The sequence below is a fragment of the Colobus angolensis genome, unplaced genomic scaffold (assembly GCF_000951035.1).
Source record: "Colobus angolensis palliatus isolate OR3802 unplaced genomic scaffold, Cang.pa_1.0 Scaffold21, whole genome shotgun sequence".
NCBI lineage: Eukaryota > Metazoa > Chordata > Mammalia > Primates > Cercopithecidae > Colobus > Colobus angolensis.
This window is the reverse complement of record NW_012115266.1, coordinates 3,673,841-3,684,395: the sequence shown is the minus strand read 5'-3', so window position 1 is coordinate 3,684,395 and position 10,555 is coordinate 3,673,841. Positions and strand designations below refer to the sequence as shown.

General features: G+C 53.4%; 1 protein-coding gene across 1 annotated transcript; it reads left to right on the top strand.

Moving 5' to 3' along the window:
• Positions 1 to 950: 950 nt before the first annotated feature.
• NPAS4 (neuronal PAS domain protein 4) lies at positions 951 to 6,650 on the top strand. The gene is made up of 8 exons (XM_011942429.1): positions 951 to 1,295; positions 2,065 to 2,216; positions 2,396 to 2,498; positions 2,617 to 2,884; positions 3,066 to 3,175; positions 3,520 to 3,655; positions 3,777 to 5,212; positions 5,905 to 6,650. Exons 1-8 carry the CDS (start codon positions 1,121 to 1,123, stop codon positions 5,931 to 5,933), a joined length of 2,409 nt encoding a protein of 802 aa, XP_011797819.1. The 5' UTR covers positions 951 to 1,120; the 3' UTR covers positions 5,934 to 6,650.
• Positions 6,651 to 10,555: the final 3,905 nt, after the last annotated feature.

Sequence of the window (10,555 nt, the reverse complement as noted above, 5' to 3'; positions counted from 1 at the left end):
CCCCCGGCCCCGCCCCCGCCCCCGGCCCGCGGGGAGACCGAGGCTGGCAGCAGGGCGGGGGGAAGCGCTCGCTTGGGGGCCGGCAACGGGGGGAAGGGATGCCTAACTGCAGACCCAGGTCCTCGCCGTGTCCCGCGTCCCTGCCTCAGTTTCCCCTGTCAGTAAGGTTAATTAGCTGAGAGGGAAACCAACAATCACTGCAGACTACAGCGCTGGTGTTGGTTTCTATTCCTGGCTGTGGGAAAACAGGATCAACGCCAAATTCAGCTGGTCCCTTTCCCACCGGACTCCCTTTCCACCCGTCTTAGGGACTTAGACCCCCATGAACACCCCCTGATTAGCCGCCAAGTCCCAATTTGGGAAGCGGGGGTGGGGATTTTTTCTTTGAAAATGGCCAAGGGAATCCCAGGTTAAGTAGTCCCCAGAGAGGAACCGCAGCTGTGACCTGTCCCCGGAAGCCAAGGAAAGTCCTCCTTCCCTGCATGTGAACGTGACCTTGTCTGTCAAGTAACGAGGGGGATTTGTAGACAGTCTTATTCCTCCCCATTCCCTCAACTCCTCAGAAAAAATAGTGTCAGTGCCGGCCCCTCTCTGCCCTCTGCAAACTCCTGCCGGGGGCTTCAGGCCGTCCTAACCCTGGCCCTGTCTCTTCCCTCAACTGTACGCGTTCGGACCCCAGGGTCCCCACACCCCATTCAAGCTTTCCTAACGCAGCGCCTGCCTCTCCGCTCAGCTCCCTCCAGGCTCGGCCCCCTCCGCAGCCTCCTGCTCCCCCCTCGCCCGCCCCCCTCCCGCTCTCATTCTACGTCATGAGATGACGTCGGAAGCCGGGCGGGAGGAGGAGCCCCCCTCCCCAGTCAGCGGCTCCCGCTGCAGCTTGCTTAGCCCAGCCTCCCGCTCTCCCGCCCCCCCGCTCTAAAACGAGCCCCCCACGCCTGGCAGGAGCTATATAAGGCGGCGTGAGGCAGGCAAGGGGGGCAGCGCAGCCGAGCGGAGCCCAGGAGAGCAGAGAGCGAGCCTGAGCGAGAGAAGGGGAAGCACGGAGGAGGAAGCCGCCGGTGCGTCGGGACGGGAGCGCAGGTGCTCGGGCGCCCGAGCTGGAGCTCCGCAGCCGCCGGTCATGTACCGCTCCACCAAGGGCGCCTCCAAGGCGCGCCGGGACCAGATCAACGCCGAGATCCGGAACCTCAAGGAGCTGCTGCCGCTGGCCGAAGCGGACAAGGTCCGGCTGTCCTACCTGCACATCATGAGCCTCGCCTGCATCTACACTCGCAAGGGTGTCTTCTTCGCTGGAGGTGAGCATGCTGGGGCTACCGCAGATCCGAGCTGCCAGGTGCCGGAGACCCTGGAGCTGAGGGAACCACTGGGGCTGCCGCATGTCTAGGGCAGCGTGCTGGCGAGCTGGGGAGATTTGGGACTCGGGAGATGCGGGACTATCTACTTTTCCTCCTGAGCTCCCTCCAGACCTCATCTTAGTTCTGAATGAGAGTTAGAGAGCCTGGTCGGTGTCCCTAACACCGGTGTCCCTCCATTATGAGAGGAGTAGAGCCAGGACAGAGCTGCCTCGGTGCCCGCCAGTGCAGAGGCGCTCCGGGAGCTGGGGAGGGAAGCCCGGGAAGTTGCAGGGATGGAGCTGCCTGAGCCTAGGGGAACATAGCCACTGTCCGCGGTGCTGAAAGGGATCGCCTTCGGGGCACTGCCCATGGTGCTGACGGCTGCGTCTGCCCTCTGTGGCGCTGTCCACGGTGCTGAACCCACAACCCTCTTCGGAGCTCTGTCCACGGTTCTGAAATCAGAGCCGCTTTGGAGCTCTGTCCGCGGTTCTGAAATTCAGAGGCGAGGAGTAGCCGACCCCGATTTAGAAGTCCGGGGCTTGTGGGCTATGGAGGAGATATAGCAACAGGTTCCCAGGCCAAGAAGTGTGGGCAGAGGGTCAACAGGTGTTTGCAGAGGCAGGTCCACGAGAAATTCCTCTGGATTCTCTGAAACTCAGACCATGCCTTCTTCACTTCTGCTTTGGCTCCCAGTCTTACTCCTGACTCACCACGTCTTTTCGCCCTACAGGCACTCCTCTGGCGGGCCCCACGGGGCTTCTCTCAGCTCAAGAACTTGAGGACATCGTAGCGGCCCTACCCGGCTTTCTGCTTGTGTTCACAGCCGAGGGGAAATTGCTGTACCTGTCTGAGAGTGTGAGCGAGCATCTGGGCCACTCCATGGTGAGTGCTGAGGGTCCTTTCAGCTGAGGCTGGGCATGGAGGGGGTGCCATGAGCCTTCCACTCCTGAGGAACTGGGAATTACTATGGAGGGAGAGGTTATACCCTACTAGATACTATAGATCAAAGATTGGCTTCTGCTGTTCTCACTAATGGTCATCTCTTCTTTTCCTTCCTCCAGGTGGACCTGGTTGCCCAGGGTGACAGCATCTACGACATCATTGACCCAGCTGACCACCTCACTGTGCGCCAGCAACTCACCCTGCCCTCTGCCCTGGACACTGGTAAGGACTCCCTTCTCCCTTCCTCAGTCCAATTTCCCACCTGCTGCCCTTCTCCCCACTATCCACTGTCTCTCTCAGCCACTCACCCTCTTACCTGTTTTTCTTTTCTCCTATCTAGATCGCCTCTTCCGCTGCCGCTTCAACACCTCCAAGTCCCTCAGGCGCCAGAGTGCAGGCAACAAACTGGTGCTTATTCGAGGCCGATTCCATGCTCACCCACCTGGGGCCTACTGGGCAGGAAACCCCGTGTTCACAGCTTTCTGTGCCCCATTGGAGCCAAGACCCCGCCCTGGCCCTGGCCCTGGCCCTGGCCCTGCCTCACTCTTCCTGGCCATGTTCCAGAGTCGTCATGCTAAAGACCTGGCCCTACTGGACATCTCTGAGAGGTAAGCCTGGAGTGTTCAGATTCCAAGAGGAAGGCAGGCCAGAGATGAAGGGACCCTAGATTCTGGAGTCAGGGGCAGGGAGGATGGGGTTTAAGGGGGCAGAGGATCTGGGAGGGAGTGAGATGCATGGGTATCAAGCAAGGAAAACAGAAAGCTGACCTCACCCTTTCCACCTTCCCAGTGTCCTAATCTACCTGGGCTTTGAGCGCAGTGAACTGCTTTGTAAATCATGGTATGGACTGCTGCACCCCGAGGACCTGGCCCACGCTTCTGCTCAACACTACCGCCTGTGTGAGTGTCCAGAGAGGCTGGGGACAAGATAGCAAGCTGGGAAAGGGCATGGGAGACCAGACAAAGATGAGCTGTAGTCAAGAATGATGCTGGGGAGATAACAGAGGCGAACAGTTTCGAACGCTATAGGGTGAACATGAGGGTGAGGATTCAAGGCAATAATCGAATCAGAACTGGGGGACTTTGAGTGGTGAGGTCAAAGTAGAGAGCTGAGTGGTGCAGGTGAGGGTAGTCAGAAGAAAGGATGTCATGGCTATCTCAATTCAGTGGAGAGGTGACCAAGGGCAGGGAGTAGGTAGAGTTGCCTGGTGGGCATCCTAACTCTGCATCTTCTTTCTCCCCAGTGGCTGAGAGTGGAGATATTCAGGCAGAGATGGTGGTGAGGTTACAGGCCAAGACTGGAGGCTGGGCATGGATTTACTGCCTATTATACTCAGAAGGTCCAGAGGGCCCCATTACTGCCAATAACTACCCAATCAGGTAAGCCACAAGCCAGGGGCCTAGGGGGCAGCTGAGGTCGGCATGGAGGAGATACAAATCAGGGAACTGCTCTGGAAATGGACATCAGACCCTTACCAGCTGCCTCTTCTCTCCCCTCCAGTGACATGGAAGCCTGGAGCCTCCGCCAGCAGTTGAACTCTGAAGACACCCAGGCAGCTTATGTCCTGGGCACTCCGACCATGCTGCCCTCATTCTCTGAAAACATTCTTTCCCAGGAACAGTGCCCCAGCACTAACCCACTCTTCACCACAGCCCTGGGGGCTCCCAGAAGCACCAGCTTCCCCAGTGCTCCTGAACTGAGTGTTGTCTCTGCATCAGAAGAGCTTCCCCGACCCTCCAAAGAACTGGACTTCAGTTACCTGACATTCCCTTCTGGGCCTGAGCCTTCACTCCAAGCAGAACTGAGCAAGGATCTTGTGTGCACTCCACCATACACGCCCCATCAGCCAGGAGGCTGTGCCTTCCTCTTCAGCCTCCATGAGCCCTTCCAGACCCACTTGCCCACCCCATCCAGCACTCTTCAAGAACAGCTGACTCCAAGCACAGCGACCTTCTCTGATCAGTTGACGCCCAGCAGTGCAACCTTCCCAGATCCACTAACTAGCCCACTGCAAGGCCAGTTGACTGAAACTTCAGTCAGAAGCTACGAAGACCAGTTGACTCCCTGCACCTCCACCTTCCCAGACCAGCTGCTTCCCAGCACAGCCACCTTCCCAGAGCCTCTGGGCAGCCCTGCCCATGAACAGCTGACTCCTCCCAGCACAGCATTCCAAGCACACCTGGACAGCCCCAGCCAAACCTTCCCAGAGCAACTGAGTCCCAATCCTACTAAGACTTACTTTGCCCAGGAGGGATGCAGTTTTCTCTATGAGAAGTTGCCCCCAAGTCCTAGCAGCCCTGGTAATGGGGACTGCACGCTCTTGGCCCTAGCCCAGCTCCGGGGACCCCTCTCTGTGGATGTCCCCCTGGTGCCCGAAGGCCTGCTCACACCTGAGGCCTCTCCAGTCAAGCAGAGTTTCTTCCACTACTCTGAAAAGGAACAGAACGAGATAGACCGTCTCATCCAGCAGATTAGCCAGCTGGCTCAGGGCATGGACAGACCCTTCTCAGCTGAGGCTGGCACTGGTGAACTAGAGCCACTTGGAGGACTGGAGCCCCTAGACTCCAACCTGTCCCTGTCAGGGGCAGGCCCCCCTGTGCTCAGCCTGGACCTGAAACCCTGGAAATGCCAGGAGCTGGACTTCCTGGCTGACCCTGATAACATGTTCCTGGAAGAGACGCCCGTGGAAGACATCTTCATGGATCTCTCTACCCCAGACCCCAGTGAGGAATGGGGCTCAGGGGATCCTGAGGCAGAGGGCCCAGGAGGGGCCCCATCGCCTTGCAACAACCTGTCCCCAGAAGACCACAGCTTCCTGGAGGACCTGGCCACATATGAAACCGCCTTTGAGACAGGTGTCTCAGCATTCCCCTATGATGGGTTTACTGATGAGTTGCATCAACTCCAGAGCCAAGTTCAAGACAGCTTCCATGAAGGTGAGTCAGCCAAAAGGTCCAAGAACTCAAGTCCCTGTCCTGCCAATGAAATGCTGGGTAGAATTAGGTAAATCAATTCCCCCTCTCTGTACCTTGATTTTATTAAGGGGATGACATCCACTGCTGCAGAGAGTAGCAGTGGGGATAAGAAAAAATGAAAGACTTAATATGAAAGTTTGAACAAGTAGACCTGGCAGGGGTTGAGGCTGGGGGATAGAGTGGTAGAGAATCCTTAAGGAAGGGCTTGTGCTTAACTCCATGAGAGTCCTAGGTCAGTCTTCACTACCCCACTTTACAGATGAAAATAATCAAGGTCCCAGAGTTAAAGAAACTTTCCTTAGGGCACACAACAAACTTATGGAAGAGGAACTAGAGCTCTATCATAGTATCCTAGCTCCCTGAAAGGGATACAGAGCAAGAGCTTATAGAAGTTGGTAAAAGAAAGATGAGGCTCATCCGCTGACTCCATTGAGGTAGCTCCCTGGTTACAGCTCCATCCTTCGTAAACTATAGCCATGGTTTCACTCCATCCATCCAAGTTGCCCCCTAATCTGCTGAGCCTCTAGCCATCGTTTCATCATTGAGCCAACATCTTTGAAGCCCATACTAATACCAACTCATTCTCAGCCCCAGGATCCTCTGTCCTTATTGGCCTAGCTGATTGTGTTCTCTCTCTCTCTGTCTCTCTGCAGATGGAAGTGGAGGGGAACCAACGTTTTGAATAAGTCTGTGACTTAACGTCGTCAAGTATGGCATATTGTCATCAAGACGTGGAGCCGCTCTCCACCCCCCCGGGACTGTTGGGGGGATTCTGGGGGCCAGAGGGGGATATATATGATTCCCCAGGCCCTGCAGGATTTGGGGGGGGGAGGTGGGAGGGCAAGGGAGGGGAGCTTCTTTTTAAAATCAAGAGACTTCGAGCGATCCCAGTTTCCATTTCAATCTGTATTCACTCGTAGTGAGTTTCCTTGAATGGGATTTCAAGCGGAGAATGGGGGAGTCTCACTTCCCCGCCGCCTTGCCCCATTGGCCTGGGCCAGTTCTCCACTCCTAGGGGCCAAGCCACCCCTAGGCCTTGGTGGGGGAAAGGCAAGGCCCACCCGGGCCAGCCCGTGCCCTGAGGGGCTCTTGACACCCACGTAGAATTCTCTACACACCAGTAACGGGATTTCAATTCCGATGGACTCTGCCGCCCTGGCGGCCCTTCCTGTGACTTTTGCGCCCCGCGCCTGGGGTGGGGGGTGCGAAGAGACGCTACGTTCCTTTCCGATGGAGGAAGGCAGACCTGCCGTCACACGTGTGCTTGCGCGAGTGCGTGTACCTGGTGCGGGACTCACCCGGCCGCCAGACTGCCTGGGCCTGCCCAGATGGCCACCTCGTGGTGCTGCGGTGACTTTGTAGCCAACTTTATAATAAAGTCCAGTTTGCCTTTTTGGTACCTCTGGTGTCATGCACTACTGTGTAAAAGGAAGGATGGAGGATAAGTTTGGGAGACTTGGATGGGAGCCTGGTGGCCAGGAGGTAAAAGCTGGACCTGTTTGTGGCCCCAGCATTTCTTCGTCCACTTGTGAATTCATTCATTCATTTATTCATTCACTCATTCATTCATTCTTTCACTCAACATCCACATGTACATTGTATGGCCCATACTGTGCTAGAAGCTGGAAAGTTTAGGGCTAAAACAGATGTTATGTCTTGCCCTCAAGGTGCTTGGCCAAACCCTGTACTAGAGAATATCAGGCATCTCCTCTCTGCAGCAGGCTTGCAGTCCTCATGGTGTGGGAGGAAACAGAGGGCCTAGGGGTGGACAAGAGGATTCAACTTGATGTTGGTTCTGGACATGAGTTTGAAGCTTCTGCTCACAAGTTCTTTCTTCACCTGGTCCTTCAGGGAAGCAACTTCCTTGTGGGGCCCTGGATCGACCCATTGGAAATTGTAACCACGTCTGTTATCCTTGCACAGGGTTTTCAGCTGACACACACTTTTACATCTCTTTTTGCTGCAACAATGCCTCTGGGCAGGCATATTAGCCCATCTCACTGATGAAGAAACTGAGGACCACAGGTAAAAAGTTATTTGCTCCCACAGTTGGTGAGAGGCATGGGTGGGTGGGCAACATACCCAGAGCATCTGCATCCAGCCCTGGGCTGTTTTCTCTGCCGGAAGAGCCAGTGAACTACCACCCATCCCAAATCATCTCATCCCAGATTACTCAAGAAGGGCAAACGTGGGGTGGAGCAGGGTCCTCTCTCCCAAGTGTGGGGTAAGAAACCCCCTCCTTTTGCTCCTCCAGGTCTGTAAAGTAGAGCTGAGCAGAATATAACTCAGTAGGTCAAGAGAAAAAAGTTTCCAAAAATGCAGTTTTCCTCCAAGCTTGAAGCCCAAACAGCTACAGGGTAGGGTGAGGGGCAAATGAAACAGACGGGCTGGGCACAGTGGCTCACACTTGTAATCCCAGCACTTTGGGAGGCCAAGGCAGGAGGATTGCTTGAACCCAGGAGTCTGAGATCAGCCTGGGAAACCTGGTGAAATCCCATCTTTACAAAAAATACAAATATTAGCTGGGTGTGGTACACACTTGTAGTCCCAGCTACATGAGAGCCGGAGGCTGGAGGATCTCTTGAGCCTGGGAGGCGGAGGTTGCAATGAGCCAAGACTGCATCACTGTACTCCAGCCTGGGCAACACAGCGAACCCTGAATTCAAATCTCACCTCCACCAAATATTTGCCAAATGGGACTTGAGGTTCAGTTTCTCCACAAGTGAAGTGGAGCTGACAAACATGGTACTTATCTCCCAAAGATGCTGTTAGAACTTGATAGTGTCCATTTAGAGCGGAGAAGCACAGAATTGACTTAAGTTATTAAATTGAATTAGAAGGCAATGGTGACCTCAAATGCTTGAGAGCATGTTTCTTTCTCAGGGAAAGGAAGGAAACTCCAGGCCCCAATCTTTCCCGGGTGAAGTACTGAGGCTGGGTTCCAGGAAGTGAGGGTGCAAACCTGAGAAAGACCCTAAGCCTCCTTTCATTCCAAATCCTCCAGTTCTGGGCCATGCCCTTTCTGAGAGTCCCATGAGAAGGAGGACACTTCTGGGGACCTGTCATTATTTTTCCACCTTGGACGGGTCTGTGGGTGGAACAGGACAGTGGAGTTTTGCCCTCTGCCTTCCTTGTGCATCTGTTCTCCAACTTGGACAAAATAACTGGACTGTCAACCCCAGGAGGACCCTGGCACAGAGCACAGGACTGGCACATAGCAAGCACACTCAAAATGTCTTCTTGAAAGGAATCTTTTTTTTTCTTTCTTCTTTCTTTCTTTTTCTTTCTTCTTTCTTTCTTTCTTCTTTCTTTTTCTTTCTTTATCTCTCTCTTTCTTTCTCCTCTCTTTTTCTTTCTCTCTCTTTCTCTTCTTCATTTTAGACAGGGTCTCATATTTATTGAAAGGAACTTCTTTCTTTCATTAATTCTTTCTTTCTTTCTTTCCTTCTTTCTTTTTCTTTCTTCTTTGTTCTTTCATTCTTTCTTTTGAGACAAGTTTCACTATATTGCCCAGGCTGGACTCAAACTCTTGGGTTCAAGTGATCCTCCTGCCTCATCCTCCCAAAGTGCTGGGATTACAGGTGCACAGTACCCCACCTGGCTGAGAGGACACTTCTGAAGATCAAAGTATTTCATTAGAGTCATCAGTTTCTACCATAAAAATGTGTTCCCAAGTTCCCCAGAGGGAATCTTAAGTGACCATGAGCTCAGGACACACACTGGAGTCCCATCTAAAAACCTCCCTGGGGTCATTAAAAAAAAAAAAAAAAGGAAAGTCTGGTCAGGAAATTGTGGCAGCTCAAGCCTATAATCCCAGAACTTTGGGAGGACGAGGTAGGAGGATGGCTTGAGCCCACGAGATCAATACCAGCCAGGGCAACAAAGCAAGACCCAATCTCTACGAACAAAAATTAGCTGGGTATGGTGGCGTGAGCCTGTAATCCCAGCTACTCAGGAGGCTGAGGCAGGAGAATCACTTGAATTCGTTAGGCGGAGGTTGCAGTGAGTCGAGATTGTGCCATTGCACTCCAGCTTGGGTGAAAGAGTGAGTCTCTGTCTCAAAAAACAAAACAAAACAAAACAAAACAGAAAAGCCCCCATCTTTTTTTTTTTTTTTTTTTTTTTAGATGGAGTCTTGCTCTGTCGCCCAGGCTGGAGTGTAGTGGCATGATCTTGGCTCACTGCAGCCTCTGCCTCCCGGGTCCCAGCAATTCTCCTGTCTCAGCCTCCTGGGTAGCTGGGATTTCAGGCGCATGCCACCACGCCCGGCTGATTTTTCTATTTTTAGTAGAGACGAGGTTTCACCATGTTGGCCAGGCTTATCTCAATCTCTTGACCCCGTGATCCACCCGCCTCAGCCTCCCAAAGTGCTGGGATTACAGGCATGAGCCACCGCGCCTGGCCGCCCCACAACATTAAAAAGTAAAAATTATGGAAGAAAAAAAGAAACGCCTCCTTGGTATTTGGGGGCAGTGATAGGAGATGGTAGAGTGTGTATGGACAAGAAGGCACCCTGACACTCAGAACTGCAGAGCCAGGCAGCGGGCCCGTGCGGAGAAAGAAGTTGAGAGAGCCCATGGCGCCCCCTGCTGGACATAGAACTATCTGCTTCTGTTCCCTTCCCTGGCAGGGTCCCTGTGGCTCGGAGCATCAATACTGCATCTTAGAATAGACGGGTAAACTGAGGCCCAGAGAGAAGAAAGGAATTGCCCAATGGCACTTCCAAAGTGGCTGCCGAAGACAAATCTGACTCTCAAGCACCCTTGCCACCAACACCAGATTGCTGCCCTGGGAGCAAAAAGGTATGAGAAAGGGCTGAAGTTTTGGGGTCACAAAGACTGAGCTCAAATACTGACTCTGGCACCTCATTTTGCATGTGATAAACACTTATGACACCTACATGTGCCAGGGGCTTTGCTAGGTGCTGGGGAAAACTGAACAAGACAGACAAGGTCCCTGGACTCACAGACCTTACACTGAAGTTGTGGGGAGACATAACAAAAAGTAAAATAACTCTCTAAAAGGAGCAAGCAGTGTGTGCAATGAAGGAAAGAACTTGTGTGCTGTGGCACAGAGGAACTGAGGAGGGGGTGATAATTTAGTGTGGAGTCAGAAAACTCTTCTAAGGTGACATTGAGCTAAGACCTAAAAGATAAGAAAGAAGAACAGGCCAGGCACAGGGGCTCATACCTATAATCCTAGCACTTTGGGAGGCTGAGGCAGGTGGATGGCTTGAGCCCAGGAGTTTGAAACCAGCCTGGGCAACAAGACAAATCCCTGTCTCTACCAAAAAAAAAAAAAAAA

Bases quoted from the DNA above. Each gene is read 5' to 3' on its own strand.
- NPAS4 (XM_011942429.1), top strand. From the start codon at position 1,121: ATGTACCGCTCCACCAAGGGCGCCTCCAAGGCGCGCCGGGACCAGATC. The intron at 2,217-2,395 runs GTGAGTGCTGAG...TCCTTCCTCCAG, and splicing joins AGCATCTGGGCCACTCCATG to GTGGACCTGGTTGCCCAGGG. The intron at 3,176-3,519 runs GTGAGTGTCCAG...CTTTCTCCCCAG, and splicing joins TGCTCAACACTACCGCCTGT to TGGCTGAGAGTGGAGATATT.